This window comes from Patagioenas fasciata, chromosome 3 (assembly GCF_037038585.1).
Source record: "Patagioenas fasciata isolate bPatFas1 chromosome 3, bPatFas1.hap1, whole genome shotgun sequence".
NCBI lineage: Eukaryota > Metazoa > Chordata > Aves > Columbiformes > Columbidae > Patagioenas > Patagioenas fasciata.
The window spans coordinates 59369561-59397531 of record NC_092522.1 but is presented as its reverse complement, the minus strand read 5'-3'; the positions used below and the strand labels follow the sequence as shown (position 1 = coordinate 59397531).

At 37.1% G+C, this 27971-nt stretch overlaps 1 protein-coding gene across 3 annotated transcripts in view; it reads left to right on the top strand.

Annotated features, from left to right (window-relative positions):
- SYNE1 (spectrin repeat containing nuclear envelope protein 1) overlaps positions 1-27971 on the top strand; it is a 300424-nt gene that overhangs the window by 44993 nt on the left and 227460 nt on the right. For 2 of the 3 annotated variants that reach the window (XM_071806433.1, XM_071806432.1), the window contains exons 3-9: positions 7034-7095; positions 17062-17157; positions 18988-19071; positions 22661-22753; positions 24462-24640; positions 26176-26372; positions 26508-26617. In XM_071806433.1, coding sequence (XP_071662534.1) covers positions 7034-7095; positions 17062-17157; positions 18988-19071; positions 22661-22753; positions 24462-24640; positions 26176-26372; positions 26508-26617 — 821 coding nt within the window. Of the gene's footprint in view, positions 1-7033; positions 7096-17061; positions 17158-18987; positions 19072-22356; positions 22378-22660; positions 22754-24461; positions 24641-26175; positions 26373-26507; positions 26618-27971 lie in introns of all 3 variants that reach the window. The other variant, XM_071806430.1, reaches the window with a different exon arrangement.

The following is a 27971-nucleotide window of genomic DNA, read 5'->3' as shown; positions in this document are numbered from 1 at the left end:
TTTAGTGTCATATAGAATAGTTATTAATTAATTTCACTGAGTTTTCTGGATTTCTAGCTGATTTGCCACTATCCAAAACATCTCTTTAAGTATACAATTAAGGAAAATAAGTAGTAATTACAAGAACAAATGCCAACTTGACTCTTATCAGTTGTATCAGGCTGTTTTCACCTTGTGTATTGGTCCGGGAAAAAGATACGTTCACTAAGTTCACTGTCAGCCATGCCAGATGGGTAAATAAACAGACACCTGTAGAGCAGTGAATCCTCAGTCTTTCAGAAGGTACTGAAGCCATTGCACATAATCATATCAAATGTTTAGTATCCTGATTTTACTTAATATCTTCTTCAGAAAACTGCCTTTAAAAATGAATTAAATGAGCTCATAATGGTTTTCTAATAGGTGCTGTTTTCATTTGACTGTATTCAGACGAGTGCAGATACTATGATGTAAGTAATGTATTTACAGCCACATGGAAATTAAGATAAAAGTTAGCAGAGTTGATGAGAGTGACAGCAGTGCAGCAGCACAGGCAGAAATGCAGTAATGCAAATATATTAATTGATTAGTTTTGAATAAATTCTGCTTTTACATGTATAGGAGAACAAAACACAATCTATCCAGAAGACATGGAGCAGAACAATTTAATCACAGTTCTTGTTTTTTAGCTACTCAAAACACAAAATTGTGGCAAAAGGACTGGGCACAGGAAAGATGCACAGTCATAAACATTACATTTTGGGCATACCTTCCAATCCACTGCAGAAATCATGCTGTTCTCATTACTTTCTCCAAATGCCGAGGTAAGCCCTTCTGATCAACACGAAGAGCAGTTCCAGGCAGTACAGTTATGTCCGGACTATGTCCTGGCTTCTGAGGACCGAGATTATATCAGTGCACTGTGCTCTGTTCACACTCAGTTCCTTCCTGTGAAAACCAGAGCACAGGAAAGTGGGGGATAATGTGTCTGGATGGAGCAGGAATATTTGACACATGCGTATGGGAATATGGGCAAAACAGGGCATGACCTCCAATTTAAGGACTGGAAGTCTCCCAATCCCACAGTATAATGATTTTCTGTGACAGCCCAAGTCATCTGCTGTGAGATGGAGCCAGCAACCCGATATAAAGGACGCACTCTCTGACACTGGCTAAACTTTGGGTTTCCAGGTTTCAAAAACTGAAACCACTTGCACAGTTCACAGCAAGTATTTCCAGAGACTGATTGGTGAGTGTGCTTGTATAAGTTAACTAAGAACAAAAGAAGATAACTTGATTAATTTGGTTTGTGTTTGATTACACCCAGGTATTTTTGAAAATTGAAGCTTCTTTGGATGATGAATTATTCTTTTGTATATTCTTATACTCTTATATCCTTACATTCTTATATCTTTCTGACTAGTGGCTGGATAGACAGCTTCTTGGTCTTAGAAATGAAGGGAATAAATAAGAAATGTGTAAAATCAAACTACATTCTTTGTAAACACATTTCAGACAGGCAGTAACAGTAGAAAGTTCTCAGCAGCGTGACGATAGCTGCACAGCAGGCAGTGTCTCTGCAGCCATGAGGCTGCTTCTCCACACTTCAGTTCCCTGTAACTGTCCCATCAGTACATGGGGTTTTTTTCCTCTACTTCCACTCTTCCAAATAACATAAAACCTTTGGCCTCCAAACCACTATACTAAGGTTAGCTCTAGACTGAGCAATGGTATATGCTTGTGCGAACCTCAGGGAGCAAATCCCCATCATTGTCCCTGCTAGGTGTTTGGCCAAGGAAGACTGTGTGTCTTCTAGCCCTTGTGCTTGTCCTTTCTGCAGAAACTGGTTGGGAGCAGACTGGTGCTCAATGGTGGAGCAGGCTGTAGGTGGTGTGTGCACCTAGATCTCAAAGCTTGGAAATTTAGGTAATAGATCTGTTAGGGGGACTGTCTCTCTGTTTCTGATAAAACACATTCAGTATATCCCAAAGCCACATTTTGACAAATCCTGCCTTTCTCCTCAAAATACAAAAAATGGAAATGTCCTAAGTGTATGAAGTATTTAAATATATATTCCCATTCTTTGTACTAGTACTACTAAGTCTTGTTGTCAACTTCATTGCAGTGGCTGCTGAAATCAATTTTCCCCTCTTTGTTACTTTGCTTGCACTGCCCATTGCTCCCTCATCCTTTTTTTCTTCCTAAAGTGTATAGTGTTGCTATAATATTAAACTTAGAAACTTACAAACAACATACTACCTTTAGAGCTACCACCAAGGAAAGTTTTTTGTTTGTTTGTTTTTTTCTAAAAAGCAAAACTGTCTCAGCATTGTCTCATGAAAAATACTAAATGGAGACTTAAAGGAAAATGAGCCTTCATTGCTTCTGTGCAGTACTCCTGAATGGGGTAATCCATCTATTTATGGAGGTGTTGATTAAAATATGTAGCTTAAAACATTACTCCTTTTCATAAGTAGAGTCTCCATATTATTGCTTTGACTCTGCAAGCTTTTCTACAGCTGCTTTAAGTTAAGAATGTCCTTAATGAAGACGGAAATTGCTATATAACAAGTCTTACTGAAGGCTTTACAGAATTTATGCCATACTGCTGACCAAACAAAGTTTCCCAGCAGGGTGCTATTCACCACTTTCTGTGCTGTATTGTGCTCTGAAGTGACATCTTGGAGCATTGCAGGTGGTTTGGCACACTTTTCTGCACTTCCAAGTTGTTTTAGCAGTATTCCTGAAGGTGCCAAAGAGCTGGAAAACAAACAAACAAACAAAAGCTCCTTGGTGTTTTTAGGACAGAGCTATGAAAACCAAAGAAAACAGAAAAGGATGCTGAAAATAAGGAGCTATGAACAACTCAAATTGAATTTCACTAAAGTAAGAAATAAAACAAATCTCTGCAATATTAGGTCATTAGACATATGAGCTCAGCTCTGTCATGTCCCTCACTCTCTGCATGAGACTCCTTCTTGGGTTACTTTGCAGCAGAAGCCTGTATTTGCAACTCTGGGCTGCAGCCACCTTCCTGCCATCCCATCCCTAAGCACCTGAGGCAGGAGGTGCTGGATATGTGACCTGCCACTGCCCACCAGGCACTTGTGGCACATGGAGCTCCACAGCTGAGGGGGGGCTGCTGCCACTACCAGCAGGCAGGGACTGTGTTGCGTAGGAAGCCTGTCTAAAAAAACTCTGCTAGAAAGCATGCCACTACTCTCTATCTCCTGATGTATATATATACGATATGCATGATACTAGCTATTATCATATTCATGCACAATGAATATTTCATCAACATATTCATAACTGTCTGAAGATGTGTGGTTGGTTTTCTTCATCTTTCAAAATAATTTGTTCTAAATGTTTTAAAGTAAATATATCCAATTACATTTGCCTTTTTTCATAGCTGACCTGAAAAGGCAGTATGTTGTTGGTGCTTTAGTAGGGAAAAGGTTTGTAAAAATATGAATATATTTCCAGACAATTAAAGGAAGCCATTTGATTAAAATAAAACCAAACCTTCTTGCAACGTTTCTTTCAGATGCAGGATGATCTTCTCAAGGGTCATTGTGTTTTACAAAAACAGAAATTTGAATTCAACCTTTATAACGATACATTTAATGTAATGGCACGCTAAAAGTGAACCTTTTATTCTCATTTTGATATTGTGTACTACTCTGTTGGCTCCTGTGGCTGAACAATGTATGAATCTTCACAGTTCATAACAGCCTTCATTTTACGAGAGCAAAACAAAGTCTGTTCAAATGCTCTGGCGCTCTGTTTTAGTGAAACAGAAAGTACTGCATATTATCAGAAATTTGAGTATGTTTCAGACTGGTCTAGGAGCACTCAAAAAATCCTGTGCATCCTTACATATGTTTCATCTTTCTTGTACAACAGCTCAAATATATTATTAAAAGCTAAGTGGCCTTACATGTCTGTTCAGATTCATTGCTTGCTATTTCTTCTGCTTCACTGTTTCAGTTGCAAAGCTGAAGAACACCCATGTCTAAATAGAGTATGCAGTGATGAACCCAAGTGACTGCTTTTAAAAGCTGCTTTCCTTTATATGTATGACAACCTAGAGAAGAGCTATGCCATTCAGCCATTTTTATGCCTACTGAGCAGTATATTGTTACAAAAGCACCGGTGAGAAGACTGCATTGCTTTTTGCAGCCAAACATTTTGCTGCTTTAGGATATTGACAGTGTAGTTGGGTTGTCCCCGTCCCTGGATGAATTATTCAGGCTCTTGACATCAGAGGTTTCCGCCAGCGGATTGGCTGGTGCTCAGATAAAAAAATCTTTCCACAGGAAAACAGTGGAGAAGGATGATGGCAGTGAGACCAGCAGAACTGCTACTTCCAGTACAGCTGGCTTTGTCTGGCTTTTGCATCTCTGCAAGAATAATATATAAAGATGTTTTTAAGGTCTGGCTTCATGTGAATTCTCCAATAAGAGCAGGTGGAGGGATTTGTCTAAGAGGCCTGCATTTTCAGTGAAGGAAAAAAACCCAAACCAACAGATTATTCTTGAAAAATTACTTCTGTCTGTATTCTAAAGAAAAGCTGCACACTACATGAGACAGGAGTAGCAGCAGCAGGAGCAGCATTTATGGCTCGCTACAAAGGTGCTGGTGGCAGAAGTGTTACATCTTTAAATGTGCGTCCAAGGTTCTTTCAGTACTGGCACGGTAAGTGGTCCAAATATCCTTACTTGGACAGTCCTTGCAGGTGGGGAGAGTGTTAAGAAACTGTCACACGTCTTGTGGGTGTAGATAAAAAGTACCTCTGCAAAGAATTTACCTCAGTTCAATGAATTTACAGGGAAATTTGTATAAAAGCATGTTTATCATGAAATTTGAAGTACCGATCCACTGCTTGTATTATGTTCAGACATAGGTTTTACAGTGATGAGATCTGTTCCTTTTAAACCTATGCAAAATAAGTGCTATAAAAAAGGAAGCTGTTATTCAGAGTATACTCTTTATGTGACGTGTTAATAGTTATTAATAGGGCTCATAAAACTTATATTGCTCAAATATATTTCCTTGAAACAGATTATTTTGAAAGGCTATTTCTGCTATTTGTTGATATAACTGGATCTGAATATGTCTTCTGCTGGTAAACATTTAGAAGCTGAGAGCCAGTTCTCTGATTTCCAGTTGTTGTCAGAAGGCTGCTGCTTAAGTTGTCAGGAGGCACTGGAACTGCAAATTAGGGAATAATTTTCGCTCATTTCTTTGATCAGAAGTTTGGCTTCTAAAGGCCCTGTTCTTTTCTTTTGGCACACTGTTGTTGTATCAGGGTTACTGAGTAATTTTAAGTTACAGAGGTGTGAATGAAGCTAGGGCTGGACTGTCTCTGTGCATCCTCCATCTCTATCCCCACACCTACTAACACACAGCCCAGTTCAAGTGTGCAAGTAGTTCCACTGAAATTAATTGGGCTACCTGTATATATAATTTCTTTGTCAGAGCGGAGCTGACATTTACTGTATGTCACAAAGGAAACATCTTGTTCAGAGTTAGAAAGCATACGGTGAGCAGTCTGTTTTCCAGAGTGTAGAAACAATTACCACATAGAAAGTGAAGATACCCCTTGCCAGAAATAGTCAGTATTGAATGAGGCACAATGCAGTATTTCGAGTGTTATTTTACACAGCTTGCCTGTTAGTGCAACAAGTAGATTCTGAGAATGTAATGAATGCTTTTAAAATTATGTAAGACAGCCTACCCAATGAAATCAAAGAAAAAGAAGAAAAGGAATGCAATGAAGTGTGCTAATCTAGCAACACATTAGCTGGAGAGATATGTATTATTTTTCCTCTGGTATTTCTTATATGTGAGATATTGTTTATATGTAAAGAAAATACAAAATCCCCAAGACGTAATGTAGAAACACGTTTTGGGAGCTGATACGTGGTCAGGGATCCATTGTTGTTCCACTTAGTATTTAGCTGGTGAATTTTGTGCCGTGATTTGTGTCTTTATGTACCCTCATTGTGGAGCAGCATTGTTTGAGTGTTAGTCAGGGAGCTTAGTACTAATAGTACATCAAACTTATTAGTTATCTATACCAGAGCTTTAGAGGGGATTAAATAATATTCCCTTTTAATTTTACAGGTATGAAAGAGATAAAATCCCTATTCAGTGTTGCAAAAGTCAGTAGCAAAGGCAGTATCTAAAATTAGGTTTTCCATCTGTAGGTTTTGGGACATGCATGTGTTCTTCTTAAAAGTAAATGTTCAACAGCAATTTTATTTATTTGGATTTTCTGCAAGGGAATGAAGCTGCTCATTCAGAACTTATGATGGGAATAATATGATTAATTTTTCAGTGAAATAGGTATTTCTTTTTATTTTTTGAAAGAAAAATCCCTAGCATAAATATTTGAATGCCAGTGGTGTGAAATTATTCCATGTTTCAAGCCCAATTCCCCATAAGCAAGGGACGGGACTTTGTGGATTGGTTATGGCACTGTGATTCTCTTCCCTCTGCAGCTTGACCCTGGCTGCTGAAGTTGGAGGAGCTCATTCAGGAGCTATTTTTGTCCATGCAGCTGGCAGCAATCCCTGAGGGACTATCTGAGAATCAGTGAAATTCACTATAAATCAGACAAGTACTTCAAGACAGAATTAAGGGAGATAGTAAGCAGCAGTATAGAAACTGCCTGAACTAGCTAATGATTCCTCCCTATCCGATTCTTCCATTGCACAAACACATTTGATAAAGCAATTTTAATTCTTTCATGTAATTTTTCTAAGACTTGTGTTGATTTTCTAAAGGAAAGCAACTCGACTATCAGAGACATGGATTCTAGTTTAAAAGTACAGGTACAAGTATTCAAGTGTCAGAGCATGATTATAAGAGTATGAAGTATTTGTTATGGGTAGTTACCTGCAAAAATTCCCGTCTCAAGAAAACATAGTGGCATTTCTGTCAAATGCAGAATGTATTTGTTGTCAGTAGAGAATATTATTCTTCCATCATGTAAATCCAAAAGGATTCAGCAGTGTCTAATCAAACTGATTTCCTTTTTTTTTCTCAGATGAGCAAGAGTCAGTGCAGAAAAGGACTTTCACAAAATGGATTAATACTCACCTGGCTAAGGTAATATATGGCTTTGAATTTTTTTTTAATCGAACCTTTTTATCGATGGCTGTACAGGCCCTGGAGTATAGAATGTGTAACATTTCGCTAAACAGAATAGCATAAACTTGAAAAGGGGTCCCTGTTATCTGTACACCATAGAGGATGAATCTGTTTCAGCATAATCGCGGTCAGCTGCAGTGTTGTGAGTGGTGTCTACAGGCAACTGCCCAGCTCCTTTGGCCAAAACTGAAAGGTAGCACAGTAACTCCTGTTTCAGCCAGAGGATGTATTGGAAACTGCTTTCTATGAAAGAGAAATATTCGTTTTATTACATGCAGTGTATTTGAATAAAGCTTGAGTCAGGTGTGTTGTTTGATAGAGGCATCCTCAAGTGGTTATAAATACAAATAGTGCTTTGTGAATCCAGTGCTGAATTAATTATCTGATGCAATTTGGCATTTATCATTGAACTATTATTGCTTCTTCTTACCACAACCTAAAACTCCTTCTTTGGTTTTAGCAGAATAAAGACAGTGATTTACACACAATTTTGAAGTATTAAGTTACAACTAGTACAAACCTTATCTAACAACATAAGCACTGAGATTTAGTTTGGCATTTTCCAGAGCTTTGACACAGCACAGCTCTAACCATAGTTATCAATTAGTCCAGTAAATTAAAATAGTTAAGCACCAGAGGTGCTCTTTGAAATGCATATTTTTTAAATCATGAAGATGAACTTGAAAATTGGGCAAAGAATAACTGCAAGAGCACTGGTTTACTGTCTGTGTAGGGAATTGGATAATAATGCCCTCAAAAAGGAACAGAGTAAAGTAGGAAGCCCATATAATGCTACATCATGTTATTTGGTCTAATGAGACTCTATGTTAGAGCAACAGCATTTATTTACGTTACTGAGGAATGTAAATGAGGGATTTACTGTCAAATGAACTGCACTGACATTGTAAAATTCAACTGCAAGCGCGAGGCATTCTTCAGGACTTCTTGGCACTGGATCCTCACTGGGAATGATGTCTCTCCCCCCATTCTCTTGGGAATATTTTGAAAAGGTTCCCGTGCATCAGAGAACTTAAGCACTCTACATATGTTCTGTTTACTTCAACCAAGATGGAAAGAAATTCAATATTTGCTTAAGTGTTAGCAAAGCAGACCATGAAAATGTGTCAGAGGAAAAAGAATTCTTATTTCATGTTTTTTCTCTTTCCTAATTGTATTGCGTCATTAGTAACTGATGGATAATATCTGATAATAATTGGCAATTTGATATATGTATATATTGTTAGATTAATATCTTTGTGTGTAACGGTAGTTTCCTTGTAATAACTGACGAGTCCTTGGGAAGAGACAAAGTTGTGTTGGTAGCTCAGTTAAGATATTTTGCTCTGGATTGAGAACTGAACTCTACCTTGACTGTACTAGTCCCTTTGGCCTGTGAGGGCTCAGCTAGACCTTTTAACTTGAGTGATCTAGGCATATATATCCTTAATAGGATATTGTAAAGGCTGATAAAATACTCACATTCAAACCAAGCAGTTCACAGCCACAGCCCTCACTTTTAGCTACCTGAGATGCCCTTTAGTAATTGGTCTGTCTTAATTCACCATTTAAAAGGAAATCTGTTTCCATCATACTTTTATTGATAGCTGTCAGCAAGTTGGCCTCAGATGTGTAGGTGATCTGGCTTTGCTTCCCATTTATGCTGTTGCGTTGCCACATGAGAAACACTGTTTATAGACTATGGAGATTAGACTCAACAGGAGTGACCCATACCATTCAAATTTTTAAGTTTTAAACCTTAAGCTTTTACACCTTTGTTAGTCATGTTTTCAGAAAGTGTGGAAATATATATGCTGAGTTTATCACAGCTGTAGGAAGTACTGATGGGTCTGTGAAATGTGCAGGACTCCCCTTGCACACGTGTTCTGAATTGTAACCCAGAAATTCGATATTTAGGTTACTTGGTTCTTATAGAAGATTGTTGGGGTTTTTATTATGTCAAAAGGAATTGAAAGCTGTAATATTTCTATTGTCTGGAGGCCTTTGTAATATGGTAAGGAAAAAGCCTGGAAGGCAACCCACTTTTAGGGAGCATTGTCTGCATTCTGGTCTCATCTTTGAACCCAGGAAACTATGGAGCACCTGCCAAAATGGTACCTAGCAAGGAACACCATGAAGCACTGGCCTCACACTAATAGCAGAGAAACAGCAATACGTGCTTCTACATTTGGGTTTATGTCTGTTAAAGCCGGTGGAGTTACTGGGATTAAATAATATGGAAGGAGGTGTAGGTCCAGGTGCCCAGTAGGCTGCAGGGCTGCCCTGTGTTGGACACAGGTGGTTTCAACTTTGATGGACCCACTGCAGGACACGGCTGAGGCCCTCAGCCAAGCTGGTGGCACTTCTGGGAAAGTGTGTTTAAGAAAAGGCAAAATTCTGCACAGCCAGTGAGAACTGAGGGAAGAAAGTGTGAGAAACAGCCCTGCAGACACCAAGGAGGTGCCCCAGATGCCCAAGCAGAGACCCCTGAGATCTACATTTTCCCTAACCTTCCTTTTGCTGCTGATGTACTTGAAGAGGCCCTTCTTGTTGTCCTTGACATCCCTAGCCAGATTTGCTTCCAAGCGGAGCTAAAGTTTTATCTTTGTTTCTCACCGTTCTGATCTATTTTAATTGGAAATAAATTAATATAAATTAAAATAAATGAATATAAATTTAACATACATTAAAAGAAATTATTTTTCTCCAAGTAGAGCCCGTTTTGCCTGTGACAGTAACTGGTAAGTGAACTCCCTGTCTTTATTTCTACCCACAGGCTTCTTCACCTTGTTTTCATCCTCTATCCTGTTGAGAAGGGGGAGAGAGCAGTTCAATCCACCACAAGTACATATATGTGTTACCTACATAATTATAGGTGAATTTACAGGGTTATTTTTTTCAAAGGCATAGCCTTGTTCCGCTCCCCTGCTTTGTGTGCATACACCAGTTGCCAGATTGCTGTGTACAATGTAATCCAAAGTGCAATCCAGACCTACTGTGCTGAATTTGACTCAATATACACAGGCTTAAAAATTAACAGTAACTTCACTTAAATTTGCTGTCTATTTCTTGGCTACTCTGGTAAAATTTTGGGTTTCATTCCTTTTGATTTTGGAGGAAAGTTTAAGAGTTGCCATTTTTACTAATCTAATAAAATTAGTAATGGAAAAAGTAATAGGATGAAGTAAGAAAAAACACTATAACTAAAGTATGTAACTCTAACATCATGGCTATCTGAAGAAATGTTCCGTCATAAATGTTTGAATGTTTTGGTCAGTGCTGGTGAGTAACTGCATAAAATCTCAAAACCAGGAGAAATTAATGTTTTCTAAGCAAAGACTGGTAGGGTTTCACTGTAGCAATTTGAAAGGTGGGTTTACTGCTGTCAGAAGAAAGGAAACTCTACCTTAGAATTTTTATCCTTGTACTGTGTTGGTTGAGTAGAGCCAAGGAGAATTAAAGAGAAAAAGAACAGTTTCTGACATTGTGAGGGTAGTGATTTGAAAGAAATGGAAATGCAGAACTGATTTGATTGTAATAGGTAGAACTGAGGATAGTTAATAATTTGAGAATATATAACAGGATGTGATGGTTTGTCAGGGTTTGCTATGAGTGAAAGATTCTTCACTGCTAATCTTTAAAACCTTAGGATATGCTTAATTTCAAAAAGTCATGCTCTAATTGAAACAGAAACTTATTCAATAACTAAGTTACATGCATCAAGTAGATTAAAAAACAAAATCAAACAAATCACAAACAAACCCAAAACCAAACTAAACACCACACCATTTTTGGCTTTTTAAATATAAAGTTAAGAACGGGTTTGAGAATATGGATACAAATCAGAATAAACAAAACAGGCAAATGAAAAGAGGGTACCAGGGAACTGAACTTCATGAAAGGGAGTAGGAGAGAGTTATGATTTCTTTATAATATTCTCTCTTGCTCTTACAATAGAATGCTACCATTTTATAATTGTTTCCTAATTCATAGATGTATTCTTCCACAAGCAGAACATAAATAAAGGATTTAGCATCAGCTAATTATGTGGCACGTCAAAGAAAGTTTGAAGTAAAACAGCCATGCCCTCACCCACAGGGCAATGTCCCACAAGGGATGAACATAGGAAAGAACTACAAGGATGATAACTAACAGGTAGAACAATAACAGCTCCATTTGGGGTCAGTTGTTAGCACTAGTCTGCACCTGTCCCTCTGCTGTCTGTCTCTCTAACCCCTGCTGAATCCATTCTGTGATTCTGGCTCAGGAATCTGGGGAAACTTGACATCTGGAAGTTGTCTCTTTTCTCTGCCACCCACTTGCAGAAATTGGGGCACAAGCTACCAAATTAATGTGAACTATCTTCTGGCCATCCAGATTAATTTTTGCACATCTGTGGAGTTCTACTAATGACAATTGAGATATGCATAGCTAACAGGACAAGAAGTTTTCTAATTGCATATTATTTATTCATATTTCTCTAAGATTCTACTCAGTCTCCTTCCTCTCAGCCTTCAAAGACAGAAATAATTTGAGTATGCTTCTGAGTATCTTTTCTGGCATCTTTTCAAAGTCTAAATTTAAAATACAGAAGAACATTATACCAAATACGTCAAAAAGGAGATACTAGATCCATTCAAAAGAGAAATTACTTAAATGTTTTTTTCATTTATTTGCCTATATCAATTTTTAGATAGTGGATTAGATGAGTAAAGTAGAAGAAAAATATGCCTCTCTGAAACAACAGAGCCATATGCCTTTTATTGCATTGTTCATCTTTGGTGAAAGTGCTGGGAAAAAGTAGTTTCAAAACTTTGGAACACAGACTGTAAACTGGTTTAACTCAACCAAATAATATCTTTGTTCACAGGTATAGGGATAACTTCAGTATTTGTGCTCACCAAAGTATTGTTGTAAACTCACCAAATAGAGTGAACAACAAATACATACTGAAATAAATTATTCATTTTGTATTTCCATTAAAAGGATGCACACATCAACAACAACAAAAAAGCAGAGGATGAATATCAAATTAAAACTAAGAATGGATAATATTTTTAATTACACCTATGCATTTTTTTCATAATGCTGACTTAAACCTAGGCATTAAACCTTACATTAAAAGTTTTGAAATTGCAAACCGATATATTTTATAACAAAGAAAGGAAGAAAAAGAGAAAAAGTAATGGGTATATAAAGATTTACAGTGTCCACACACACTCTCTCAGCGGTAGTAGTTTGTTCATAGAATGTAAATGGGTCTTCATACAAGAACCTCATCAATTGTCATCAATGAACTAAGTAATTCTGTGGTATTTGTCTTTTTTTTCAAATGGGAATACAGAGGCTCGCAGTATCTGAGTCACTGACACAGGAAAAATGTAAGCTAATGGCCATCTTGACTACATGATGGTGAAAATCTGCCTGTCAGTTTTCTGCTCCAACAGCCACTGTCTGTTTTCACTAGTATCGTATGTAAACTCTAATGTTAAAAAGTGAATACTAAATTAATTTGTGTCATGAAACTGATCATAAAACTTAGGGCTGGATCCTTTCATGCCTTATTCATAAAAAGAGCCATTAACAACAAGGAACATGAAAATATATGTGCTTAAAGATTTAGGAATTAAATTGGGGTAGAGGGTTGGGCCGACTCTTACAGAGTAATTCTGAAATTTCACATTCTCCTTCCTGTTCTCACAGAGATGATTCAGTAGTTACACAGATTTGTTCCTATTTGTGCATGTGGATAGGTTTTAGCACTTTTTTTCAGGAGTTTTTGAAACGTTTTTTGAAAATTAACGTAGCAAAGGTAGTTTCTAAGGTTTGGATTAGCATCGATTATGATGTTGTTTGTACAGCACGATTTGTTCATTAAAGAAGTTAAGTACAGGGTGTGAGGACCAGATTCCTGTAGCGAAGATGTAAATGAGAAATTAAATACAAGAAAAAGTGTTGGAATACAAGAGTGAAGCTTAGTAAATCTCTTTTTTTTTGAGTCTTATCAGTCAAATACTTTTCACGTATACTGGTGTTCAGTTCTTTGAAATATTCAGAGCATTTCCTGAACACTACAGCAAATTAGAGAAGTTTGTAAGAGCAACAAGTTTAAGCAGAGCATTTCCTCATCAGTTCCCATTTGTGATCAATTCTAAATACAGTTATTTAAATAAATACTTAATATGAGAAAAATCTGGTTCATTAACCTTTAAGATTCATTCCCAATTAATTCATATTCCTCCTACGGAGCACAGGAATTTATTTGTAGTGAGTGTGCCTCTGCATTTGTGATATGACTGTTCCTAAATGTCATTGTCACTATAAACTACATTACTGTGATTGCATATACTGCAATAAATTAGTGTTTAATACATACAATGCAGTATGTACCACATCATTAGTATTCTTTTTCTATTTTTCTTTCCTAGAGAAGCATACAAAAAACCAAAAATAATAAAGTGTATGAAATGGTGGTGTAGAACTGACAAGTTGTAGATTTAATGTCTGATTGTTCATCGAATTATATTCTGAGTTCTCCCAAAGAATTTTGTTCAAAAAGTTTATAAATAGCAGCTTTTATTCAATATTGTAGGATTTTGAGATATTACTTCATATACTTTTAAACTGTTATTTTTTTCCTGATTTAAAAATTACTTCATTTGCACAGGCTTTCCAACACTGAAAATACAGTTTATTACGATCATGGCAGTTGATTGCATTGCTAAAGTTATACATTTACATGTAAAAAGTCAAAGTCTGGAGTACATTCAACATTTTCAAGATTACAAGGTGTTACGTTAGTTTTCTTTCTCTGCTTTCACTGATTTACAGTAGGTGTTTTGGCAGTGCATTAATGCAGCTAACTGAATAGATGTTAAGTCCTGTTGAGCCTCTAGAATAAAAAGTATCAATAGATTTTAACTGCATACAGCTTTAAAAAAACATTTATTTTCTGGAGGCTAATAAGTAAGCAGCGTACATCTTCACTTTTTCCTTTAATTTCATTTGACACTATATATGCAGCAAAGGAATAGGTATTTATCCATTCCAACAGAAGACGTTGTGTTAATCTCAGTAGAGGTTCTGCGTGGAAAAACAGTCCACTAGCTTCAGCCATCTTGTGTGATGGTCCTTATACGATACATAAGGGTGTATGAACTAATCAGTATCAGCTAGTGTATGTTTATCTCCCTGAATTTTACTGACAAGGAGAATAAGATTGGTAACTACAGAATCCTTATGTAAAAGATTAATCTATTCTTCTATATATGGCACTAAAAATATAATTTGTACCATACTTCTGAGAGAGACTGGTGTTCATAATAATATGGCCAATTCTATGCTATGTGCCCAGAGTAGTAAAAAAATAAAAAAAAGAAGTGATTTGTGAAACATGATGAGAGTCTTACCTTCTTGTAATCAGATGTTAACATCTTCAGGGTAGTGAAAAACATTATATTATAAAGCATAATACGCTTTTTTTTTTTGGCAGTCTATATAATTAACTAATTTTCCATGTTAGAGAAGTCTCATACAGGAGATCTTGTGACGCAGCTGTTGTACCTGCCTTCTGTTCCTGTTTTGTTGGTGTTAGGGTACATGGTGTGTGCTGCCAAACACTGGCAGTGTTTGTCATTACGCAACTTTCTGGCAACAAAAAGTGCAGTTCAACCTGCTGATTTATGGACAATTGTGATTTTCACACTTCAGAGCAATAGGTCTTATTAATTTTGATGTAAGTAATTTGACTTTTTTTGTTGTTGCTTCTCATCTTATTCAATGCTTTCTCATCCCCTGGTTTTCCCCAAACCAATATTTTATTCATATTGAAAGGAAAGTACTGTAGGTGTTAATTTCGTTGTATGATCTCTTCAGAGATATTTTTACTGCCTTATCTTAGTACAATGCCTCATTCTGGGTGCAAATCTAAGTTTTGTAACTACTGTCATGAGGAGGATGCTTCAGAGCCAGAGCTTGACATGGGCAATCAGAGGGTGTATCTGCAGTGTGAAACTATGCGCTGTGGAAACCAGAGCTGCTTCCCAGACTTGGTTTGCATATGAATGCCAGATGACTTTTGACTTCATGTTGGGATGAAGCAAATTCTGGCCTGTACCCTGATCTGAGAGTAGGGATATCAAACCACTCAAGCTGGAAGGGAGCTGAGTTATGCTCAAACAAGTCATCTGACAGGCACGTGATCTGCACCAAGCTTGTGAGGCACTATAAAACTCACCCTTCAACCTACATGTATGGCGAATTGCCCTCTGTAAGAACCTATCTCCATTACTGTAGGGTGGGCTTCATGAGAGAAACCTCACTATTGGGACATTTAGGTGCATGTTGGGATTTTTAGGCCTTCACATCCTGTTGGATTAGGATGATTATTACTGAATTATTTTAGCACAGAACTCTTCAGTATTATATCATGCGGTATTACTGATAAAACCAAAGCTGCTCCAAACTTCAAACAGGAAATGGTAACATAGAAGGTGAGAAAAATTAATTGCATTTATGTCAACTGCCCATGATGCAAGACTGGAACAAATTCATCTCTATTGACGTATTTGCTCTGTAGAATTCTTCAGTGTTGTATTAAGGAAGAACATGATTCATTATCTATTGCGTTGCTAGGAAGTAAAAAAGAATTATGATTAAATATACCCTCTTAATGAGTTGTAATACTGCTTTATTTATATACATGAGAAAATAGACTCTTATTATTGTGGCTCTTAGAGCATGCCAAATCTCAGATGAAGTCTGCTTTCAGCAGGAGTCCTTTTTCCACTTTATGCCAAAGTTATGTCTCCTTGAAATATTAGTTCATCCAAGCTGAACAATGAAGATGGGGTGTTTTGATTTTGGGAACTAGAAACTTTTGCTTTTTCCTGATTTGTTATAGCATTTCTACCTTTTCAAGGACAGCATTTTATTTGTTAGGTTCATCTTTTCAAATCTGTGTTTCTGCAGAACAGAAGTAAAAGGTTGTTGTACAAGCCTCTTTTTTCAGAAGTATCTCAAAAGTAAATTATTAAACCTGAACTAATTTCAATAATTTTGTATTCTGATTGTCATTTTAGTGAATTAGCAGGTATAAATATGTGAATCGTGACAGGCTCATGGAAGCTAGAGGTTGTGTATTTCATTTATTTTACCACTTTCAAACTTCCTGTTTCTAAGAGATATTCTGTGATCATTAAAATACTGACCAGCTGAGTGCCATAGTTCCACAAACCGGGATATATTTAGGAAGATTAATTATGTGACCTTGTCATTCAAAATTCCTAAATCATCTGTTTACAGGTTTATTTGTATTATTGTTGTGTTTGCAAATGTAAAGACATATGTTAAACAATTTGTTTTCAGTAGGAGCTGACACAGTGCTAACAGCACTGGAAGGCTGCAATGCCTGGAGGAGAGAAAATACGGTGACGTAGTGCAACAACTGTCAGCTGTGAGAAAGCAGCAGAGTTGCTCAGCCAGCCACACTGCTTTAGGGATCTTTCCTTCCTATAGCTCCTTGTATTTTGCAGACTGAGAGAATGAAATTTCTGTGACATACTTAACAGTAGGCAAAATATGCTGATAGATTGAAGTGTGACTGTAGTAGTGCATCTGTAAGTTGTGTGTATTTTATAGACCCATAGGCAGATGTTGGTGTGTTTCTTTGCTTGTTTTAGGGAGCAAGAGGTTTCTCCACTGTATCATTAGTGGCAGAAAACATCCAGTGTTAGAGTCCTGCACCAGAAATGTTAAATAGTTAAAAAATATGGTGGCAAAGCAATGGTTAAATAATACATTGATAGTAAGCATTATAAAACATAATGAAGGGAACCAGCCACTCTTTGTGCTTCTGTTTGCAAGGAGGGCAAGTAGGATGTAACGTTGGCGAGCCTTTAGAATACCTGAAGTTTTCTCCCTTTTCAGCGCAATCCTCCCATGCTGGTGAATGATCTGTTTGAAGATATCAAAGATGGTGTAATGCTCATTGCCCTTTTGGAGGTTCTTTCAGGGCAGAAACTGGTAAGAACTTCTTTCCTTCTGAATATACATGATAGCTGCGTAACTTCTCTAGGATATAATTTTATAATATAATTTTATAATATGTTTCTATATTTGAATACCATAAAAAAAAGTGACTGCTACATAGCGAAACAAGTTTATTCACAGAATGGACTATCTGGCTACAAAACCAAAAAAAAAAGATGATTACAGACTGACATTCTTGATTTTATTAATTTTCTGTTAATTTTGTTTTAATAGTTCATAAAAATTTGCTTATTTGTATTAGTCTTTGCAGTTCATCTGGTTGTTACTATGGCACAAACAAGGTGTAAACTGCAAGCTAGTTATATACATAATGAATAAATAATGTCAGTCTTTTCTTGTTAAATTTATGGCTTTCTCTTTGAAAAAAAAAAATAAATTTGTAAGCCCCTCAAATTTAATGGGATCTTATATCGATTTACCCTGAGAGCTGCTCTGCTACTGTAAAGAACCTTGTCTGATGCCAAATGGCTTTTTCACAGCCAAGTTGTGTGCAAAGACCACGGTGTGTACATGACAGACTGTCTTTTGGGAGCCAGGCTGGTTTTGTGCTTGTGATGTGGGAGAAAAACAAAAGGGTTTTAGGCCGTGGTCTCTCACTTTTTCCAAAACAGTCTTAAAGAGCAGCGTCTTAAAGAGCAGAGCAACAGTCTGTCCTTTGGCTTGCTGGAGGATTCAGATGTTACCTGCTCCCTCACATGTGGGGCACTTTGCAAGTGCCACACGTGCCTCTTTCTCGTATTTCACCTCCGCTTTGATTTCAGGTGATACCCAAAATTAGGTAGTAATTCAGACTGCAAAAGTGATTTCACTGTAAGATAGGTAAAAAGCTATACTTTCAGGTGTGTTTCTGCTCTGCTGAAATTCAGCTGTTTCTGTTTGTGTAATACAGAAAGTCTCCCTCTTGTGGCAAAACAAAAGTAGTAAAACAGGAAAAGAATTTTGATGCTGCACCTGTTACAATGAAATTCATTGGCCGTATCCTGCCTACATGAATTAGTGAAAGACAAGAGGTATTACGGAACCAGAATAATGGCTGATATTCTGCAGTAACTGCAACAGGAATTTCAGAATCTATAGCAAGCCTTTTGTTAAATTCATTTGTAACTTTATGAACACAAATTTAAATTACAGTAGTGGTATATTTGCATTAGAATATAAGATTCAGTGGGGAATTTAAGTCCACTATAGAGTATTGGAAGCCTAGGATGTGTTCTTGATTTAATTTGAATAATTCTGCCTTTTTTCAGCCTATGTGTCTGAAGTTCAGCAAAATTAATTGTTCATTGAGGGTTTGTGACAGATTTTTTTTATAACCAAGAAGGTATTGGAGAGAATGGATACAAATCCTCTAGGTGAAAAGTCTTCACTGCAGACTGATTTTTTAAAAATAATAACCACCTCAACTTCCCCATTGCAAGCAAAATATTTGAGAGAATGCGACAATCTTTTAGTAAAATATATGTGTGTGTGTCCATGTATAAAAAGAGAAGTAGCTTATTTTACATAAGAAAAACAGTTATCTGATTTGATGAAGTTTATGGGCTGAAGCCCACAACTTGCATCTTGAGGTTATTAAGACATCTTATCATTTTTTTATAATAGAACTGTCACAGTTACATCCCCTATATCTGTCTGTCCTCCTGTTAGTATATGCAAAAATAGAATTTGACTGTTCCAAGGAACATTTTAACATGTAGAACAAACTAAGATATGTACATAAGATTTTATAATAATTGGCAACTTAATTTTTGTGTCAAATTGGCATAAATCTAATTGAGCTTTACACTGTTCTTTCTCTTTAAGCCTTGTGAGCAGGGACGTCAGCTGAAGAGAATTCACTGGGTTGCCAACATTGGCACAGCTCTGAAGTTTCTAGAAGGAAGACGGGTAGGTTGGGTAGCATTTAGTCCTGTTTTTCCTTATTTTTGTCTTTCTTTCCTTAACTGCGTGATTTGTATTCACCTACCTGCTCTTATTCTCCAAAGTTGGAGCTATGTATGCAGACTTCAGTTTCTATACAGTGCCTAAAAATTGTTGTAAAATGAAAATGTCAAGTTCCAATATTAATAGATAGCAATTTTTTTTTCCTTAGTTAGATTCACCTTGGATGATCTCTCTCTTTTTTTTTTTTTAATGTGCCCTTCAGCTCTTCACGATCCCTACTTTCCTATTGCTGTTCTTGGCAAAGAACAGTGATCTTCAGTTCAGTAGAGACATTCATGTATAATTAAAAGAATAGATTTCTGGACTTCCCCAGGTTGTACATGCAAAATTCTACTCCCTAAAAGTATAGACCTGAAAATTTAGAACAGTGTGACCCCTTATTAGCTTGGCAGGGCTTCAGACTAATTCTTGGATTGATTCTGGTACATACAGGGCTGTGAACATTTTAGAAATGAAGCAGAATATTTTATAAATTTAACATAAGAAAACCTAGAAACTCATTGTGATCTAGGTGTGAGTATCAAATAAAAGCAATCTACTTCTACCTTATTTCCTCACTTTTTTCTCTATATTGTAGTGACTTGTATCTGTTTTATAAATTGGCTTACAGATATTTTGTTCCTCTAATTTCTGCATTTTAGTTCAGTTTTTATCAATTCGGATGTAACACCTGATGAATTTCGTGTGACCACAGTGCTGTACATACCAGGAGCTGTTGGGTTTTGGCATTCTTTCCCTGTCTTTAACCCTGTGGCATCTTGACCTAATTATTCAGGGTGTTTCAAAAAGATTTGAAATCACAATATCTCTGCAACCAGGAACCACCCAGGAATGAAACTCTTACCACTTGAAAGGGCAGAGCATAAAGTTTCAAATGATTACCACTAGATGCCTCTCCCAGCGCACAAACAGCCCCAGACTCAGTCATTTGCAACGTGGCAACCCTGCAACACAAAGGTGTTTTAGGTTCATCTTTTTGAAACACCCTGTATTTCTCTTCCATGGGCAACAATCTTAGCAGGTGCCTATAGAAAGAAATCTATAAGAGAACTTTTTTTTTTTAAATTGAAAAATACATAACCAAAGCAAAGACCAATATATTCCCAAAGCAAAATTCAGCTTTAGCTCATGATTTCACTACAGTTTGTTAATACAAACCATATCGTATGCAGCCTGATAAGGCTTACATACCAAGAGCTTTCCAGTGAGACCTGAACAAGATAAGGCAAGGCTGGGGTGAAGAGAAGGAAAAAACTGTGCTTCCCTAAGTCTACATGTCACATGTCCAGTGACTTGAACTTTTAATGACCCAGCTTACAACCCAGGAATAATACAGCAGTGCATCCAGATAACTGACCTTGCTGAGGATCAAAATAGATTGCCGGAAAGGGCGTATTGTGGTTTTGCTTACAATATCTGGGTATTTTTGTCTGGACTTTTCTTAGTCATTTTTCTATGTACTTTGTATCTATATGCCAGATTTTCTTCTAGAGGAAGTTGGAAATACGCAATGTGTCAGGTAAACTCGTGTGTGGCAGCAGGTGATCCCTAGGTTTAATGCAGACTGGAGGATGCATATACCCAGTGTGTCAGCCTTTTCCTCCCAGAGGAGGTGGGGAAGCTGTTCAGACAAGTGCCTCTTACAGTAGCTGAGTGCAGTCCCTGGTCTGTACTCAAAGGGAGATGGGTGACTGCATGCAGCACATTGGGGAATGCACACAGGGTTTCCTTATTCCATGGGCTCTCCCGTAAGTTATTTTTTTTCCACGTTTAATCAACTATTTATTTTCACCGTTCAAACAGACTTCTAGAGATATTCCTGCAATACTGCAAAATGCAGCTGACAATTAACAGATGTTATTGTAGACCAAAGTGTTTGTTTGGGTTTTTTTGTTTGGTTGGTTTTGTTTTTTTTCTCATGGTTGTGAAAAGTTTTTTTTGTAGTTTTAGATCAATTTTAATGGATAGTAAGATAAAGGTAACACAAGAACTAGAGTAGATAATCTATGCTTCTGTGAACAGTAGCCTAATCAAAATATTTAGTTGAATCCCCGTAAATCTTTTGGTCTGTAACACATATAAGAAAAACCTCACTTTCTAGAAAAAATGCTTATGTTGGATTTGGTCCAGCTGAGAGAATGGGACTCTTGGTATATTTTTCTTTGGGTAGGTAGTAGAAAAAAATCCTTTTTACCTAGTAGAGAAGTAAGTAATGTCAATTTTCCCAGAGTTTTGTCCGGTTTCTGTAACCTGTGGGGATTTCTCCTCTGCCACTTCCCAAGCAGCCTCTAGGGTTTTAATTCTGACAGGAGCTTCACAGCCCTGAACAACTACTTTTTCTTTGCCACTGTTACTATTTAGTGGTTTTCCAGCTGCTGATTCAGAGAACTGCAGTCTTTTCTCTATTTTGGGGAGACAAATGAAGTCACCTAAAGTAATTCTCCTGCTTTTCTGCAACCTGTCCTCCAAGGTTTTTCCATAACCTTTGTCCATGAACAAGCTTGCAGTGCATGAACACTTTAGCAGCCCTTCATATTTATATCATGATTGATGGCAGACTTAGTTTTGCCGAAGGAATAAGTGTTAACATATATGCTGATTTTCCATTACTACCTGTTTTATTCTATTTCCTTGAGCTTTATCTACTTGTTAATATCTTTATGATATATTCTTTATCCCCTGATTTACTGCCTTTTATCTTATGAACTTATTTTGGGGCGATATTTCATTCAGACTACAGATTAGCATTCGGGAATTTAGAGTCATGGAATCTGTTCCTGTTTCAGTTGAAAAACTGTGCCCTTAGATAACTTATTTTTTCCAACTCTTTTCTTATTGTAAAAGAACTATAGTCAGGTTTATCTTGCAAGGGAGCCTTAATCGGTAGCGGTAATACCCTTTACAATAAAAATCTGTACTGGAGAACTGTGGCATTCTTTTTTTCTCTTATCTTTCTTTTATATTTTCTCCTCCACCTCTTCCTTTTCTTATTTATTCTTAAATTCACTTTTATCTTTCCATTCCAAATCTATTCAAACTATAGCAAGAAAACCCTGCATAATTGAAAATCTGTTATGGGTATTTAATTTGCTTTACTTAATTAATTGTGTTGCCAGATGTGCCAAAAATGTGCTTTTTTGCATTATAAAATTAAATTATTTAATTTACCTTATAATTAATTAAAACTTTTTTTTGGTGTCATCTTTTTCTCTTTGCTTTTCATGCTAGTCTGTATACAGAGGATCTCCGGTTTGTACAGTAGTTCTATGTAATTTTTATTGTTCTTTCTGCTTGAAATTAAATATTTTTGTTCTACAATAATAGCATGCAATTGTCCTAAAAATCTTTCATTACCTATAGCTATACTCTTCTGAAAAGTGAAATTGCACCATTCAGTCTTGTTTTTTTTTTTTTTAAGTAAGAAACTACTTGATTGCAAAAATGCATTAAAAATATAAAACCTATTTGAAATGTGTTTTATATTTTTATCACTCCTTGTGTGTGGTAATAACACATTTTCTCTCTTATATAGATTAAACTTGTCAACATAAACTCAACTGATATTGCTGATGGCAGGCCTGCTATTGTACTTGGCTTGGTGTGGACCATAATTTTATATTTTCAGGTACTAAATTGTTTCTATTTCAGTGTTGCTTGCTCAAACAACATCTCCAGATCATGATTTCATATGAACTGGTGTAATTCCAGTGCAATTAGCCAAGGGTCTGAGCCTGAATAATGCAACAATCAATGGCAGGGGTGCTCCATATTGGGTAAGATTAGATACTTGTATTTGGAATATATTAATCTGGGCCTAGAATTGAGTTCCTTCATCACTGGAACATATTCTTCCACTTTCTCTGAAGAATACAAGAGAAAAATGAAAGAAAATACTAGAGTTGTAGATTCTTGGTATAAATACCTCTAGCACTCTCAGTAGTGATTGTGCTGTATATCTCATTCTGGTGCACTTGATGTCAGACAGTAATTATTTAAAAAAAATACATATAAACATGCTGATTTTGCTGGGAGATGCAGGTATTTGCAAGGATAAGAATTAGCTGTGAATGGTGTAGATTGAGAGGGTTTAGAATTTGTACAGGAGAAATCATTTGCATTCTGTTGAAGCTAGGTGGGAGGGAAAAATGTTTTTCTGAGTCCTGTCCATATGAGTTAAAAAATGAGTCACTGCTCAACCATTTAAAAAAAAAAAAAAAGTCACACACACACCCACCCACCGAAACAACCAATGAAACAAACAAATAAACCACACTATCCCCTAATTTTGTTACTCTTCTTTATGGAGTTCTTTGGCTTTGGCTCTCCTGTGATGTAGCTTTCATGTGTCAGGACTGCTGTTCTCCTAAGCACCAACTAGTGAGATGCCTTGAAGGTTCAGATCTCCTTCCCAGACTAAAAGTTAGTCAGAGTGTTATTAACAGTCTTATTTTAATTTCTAGCACACCGACATGAATGGGGAAAATGATACTTCTCAGAGTTACTGAAAGTCTAATTCTCCACATCAGTTTCAGTTGGGTCATTTTTGGGGATTTTCTTTAGTCGTCATGGGCAGATACACCATTTTAACATGAATGGAAGCAGAAAGGCATGAGAACTCATGTGTCTCATTGTGGCAGACACATTCTGTGATTTGCCAAAACTAGGCAGCATAAGCAATCTTGAAACATCCTCTGGCTATTACTTTTTCATGCTAGAGAACCAGATTGTTAGTCAACTTCATGTTCTTAAAAGGGTCACTAAAGATTTTCATTTGATGGAAGGCATGATGCAAATAACTGTCATACACCCTTGGCAAGCACTGCTAATGCACTTTGCCTGCAATCCATTCACTATTCCTTCACAATGTACCTGTAAGCAAAGCTGCAATTGAATTTGCGGAAAAAGAGTAAAATGGTAAATAAAGAACTATCCAGAGGAGATCATTGAGGTTACTTCCATTTAGTTGAATGAGCCTCCTCTGAAATTAGTGGATTGTTTTCTAATTTGAATTCAAGCTAAATGTAAGCCACTGTCTCCTGTTTCAATGGCAATTTTTCATAATAGATAACATGACACACTTGATTGTTTTTCTAGCTGTAGAGTGTCAACAATGTCTGATTGCTTGATGTCATGTACTTCTGAAATTAATACCACCATCAGGGCGCATACATTAGCATTTTTGAAGCTACTTTAATGTACAGTTAAATAACACAGCATGTTAATCATAGCTTCTGCCCAACTTTATTTTTTCAGTTGTATTAGGAAAATATTTAAGAAACTGGGGAGAATTAAGGTTATCTACGAACAGTCCATTAACATTTTTTTCCCTGCAGATTGAAGAGCTTACCAGCAACCTCCCACAGCTGCAGTCATTGTCTAGCAGCGCTTCTTCTGTGGAGAGTGTTGTCAGTTCAGAAACTGCGAGTCCCCCAAGCAAACGGAAGGTGGTAACCAAGGTCCAAGGAAGTGCCAGGAAGGCTTTGTTAAAATGGATACAGTACACAGCAGCAAAGTAAGTAACCTACAAATTAACTGAATTTATATTTTACGGGCAGACTTTTTCTTCAGATTCTAAAGTCTGTAGGTCAGGGATTGTCCTTTTGCTTTGTTTTTATACAGCACTTCTCTGTCATCATATTATTTTTGGTAATTGAGGCTGATAAATATCACCACCATACAACAGGCAAGTAATAAAGAATTATTTGCATTAATTTTACAAGCAATCATATTTTATAGTTTCCAATTAATGAATGGGATTATCTTTGACAGAATGAGGAACTGAAAAGAGAATTACATGTCTGAATGACAAAGTACTGGTCCTGCTGCCAAAACACTCAATGTGACAATGCAAGTCACACACTGAGCTAGCATTCCTCAATGACAGAGCTTGTAGGAACACTAAATTCTGGCACTTGGTGTTGAAAGGGAAGTGATGAAAAATTATGAATATCCTTCTGCAGTTTTGTGATACAAAGGACCTATTACTAAAGAAATTGCCATGAATTTTCATTCTTTTTAATCCAAGTTAAGTTAGAGTTATTTCTTGCTATCTCTTGTTAACTTAAGAATTTTCTTCTTTATTTGTTATAATTATCCCACATTTGCTCTGTTTCCAAAGTGGCATAAAAAAAAGCATAAATTAGATCAAAGATATAATAGTAGTTTGATGGCTTCCACAATAAGAAAATAAAAATCAAAGATGTAAAAGAATATAATGGATTTATTTTTTCGAACTAAGGAGTCACTGCTATTTGAAGAGAACAATAATGTACAAAAAGTGGAGGAGAAATGGCCAGTTATCCAATGGTGGCTTAGTGGAAAGAAATATAACTGAAAAGGTAGAGACTTTCTCTAGTTCTCCAATAAATAGGTAGAAAACAGTAATTTATAGTGCACTACAGTCTAATTTGGCATTCTTCCTATGGCGCTGTTGTCAGTAAGAGATGGATAACGGGAAGTGTTCAGCTGCAGTTTCCAGGCATGTAAACAAATAAAATACAAATGGAAAAATGAGGTTCATAAATGCAGCTGTCATCATTATGGGCAAGAGTAGGTGAAATGCGTTGAAAGAAGCAGAGAGGAAGGAGGCTACACTTTGGTCAGCCCTGCTTTATTGTGTAATTTGCAAGGGCTAGTTCATAAAACTCAGTGAAAGTGTTTCACTCATCACAGTGAGCTTTGGATGAAGCCTTCATTCAGAGTTACTGTTGCTGTGAACCTCCCAGTGGCAAGACTACCGTAATGTCTAAGTGAACTTTGGTGCACTTCTTTTGTTCAAAATACCATTGGCTTATTGCCACTGACAAGCTCACTGGAGACAAATATGGTAAGCGTATGACACATACTCTTGGATCTTTGTAGGCAGAAATGAATTTCTACAGTAGATAGATGGAGCTGTAGTCAACCTGATTAACATTGCAGGAAAAACAGGTGGTTTAGGTTTCATATGGGTAACCACTGGGTGGAACATCTTGTCTCCTCCCCTGTTTCTTCTAGTCCTGATGTTGTTGCAAGTCACTTTGTTTTTTTTCCTTTAATATTCTTTAGGCAAGTTGGAATTGAAATAAAAGATTTTGGACAAAGCTGGAGGAGTGGTGTTGCATTTCATTCCATTATTCATGCTATTCGACCAGATTTAGTGGACATGGAGAAAGTGAGGGGAAGGTCGAATAGAGAAAACCTGGAAGAAGCCTTCACACTTGCAGAAGCAGAACTAGGAATTCCAAGGCTCCTTGATCCAGAAGGTACCATAGTTGTAAAAAGTTTGAACTACTTGCATGGGTTAAATCAGATGTGCAGTTTCAAAGTGTTTAGACATTTAAGCAGCATTTTATGCCATTCAGCTAAAAAATAATTTATTGTGTTCTGTTTGTGTGTAGATGTGGATGTTGACAAGCCAGATGAAAAGTCTGTCATGACCTATGTAGCGCAGTTTTTGAAGTACTATCCTGATCCTCATCATACAGTGACTGATGTGCAGGACAATGACGTAAGTTCCTCTTGCATAACTACACAAATCAGTTTTTCATGAGGGGGACTTTATAAATACAGTTTGTAGCTCTCATATTTTATTATGTTTGCTTTTGTTGAGCAGTTCAGGTGAAAAGCGGACACAATAAGAAAATTGGGAAAGATGGCTGAGGATAAAGGAACCGATATTACAGATATTAACTGGTAGATGGAGAAAATAAAATGGAGGCAGTTACAAATTTGACACCAGTTTCTTTCTATTGCACAGTGATGTTTGATTATTCTCTCTAAGGAGTTGTTTTCTGTCATTTTTTTCTTGTTGCTTTTTTTTGTTTTGTGCATTGGATTTACACTAGAGTGGCTACACTTACTGGTGCCAAGTGATCATGACTCACTTCCTAATCCTGATCATTTGCTTTCTTCATGGCAAACACAGGAAACACTGCTGAGACAATCTGCTCAGCCCCAGCAAGAGAGAAATAGGAAGCAATTTTTATCTGTGTTTCTTTGCATTCCCTACAGAGTATAGAATAGCTTTGAGAGCAGTGAATCTCCCTCCTTGTGGCTATGTGTGCCTAAGGCAGCTGTAGCTTTGCTGTCCGATTCCAGTGTCTGAGTTCTGGAATTTTTCATTTTCCTCGCTGCAACATTGGTTGAGGACATACATGTGCTGATGCCACAGCATCCCACTGAGCAATGAGGCTGCTAAAGCAGAAGGAGTGAGCACTGAAGCCTTATGCTATGGCCTGTGGCAGGCTAAGGCAGTCCCATCACCTTCATACCATGGCACACAGTGCAGTTTCTGCTGCCAACGGCCTCGGCCTGGTCTGCTACTTGTGCTGGGGTTGGAATTTGAGGAACAACCTTGCCACCTTCTCCTGAGCTTTATGCAGAGACAATGCAGGACAACGCAGGACTCAGCCACTCCACACTCTGATTGCCTCTGGCTGTACCCACAGAGATGATCATAGATGGTAGCACATGAGCTGTGCAAGGGAAGCCACTGAGGTGCCTCCAGAATTCCCAGTGAATTACTAGAAACAACACAAAATCATCATTTCGACATGCTTAGCCCTAAACCACTTCCTCTTCCTAGATGTCGCTAAGATATTCCAGTAGCAATCCAGGTGAATTTTGGTAGAACTGCTGATCCCCTGCACGTGACACTGCAGAAATCGGGAACTCCCAGACTTTGAGAAGAAAGTAAGAGTTTGACATTGCATTGAAATTCTAGTATCATAATTTCTTTTTTCCTTGAGGAAGAACTATATTCCTTCTCACACCCCAATGGAGTGTCTGGCCGTTTAAGACAAACATCACTTCATCAGTGGAGTTTCCAGTCTACAGTAGCAATGGGACCCTCAGTTTTTTCT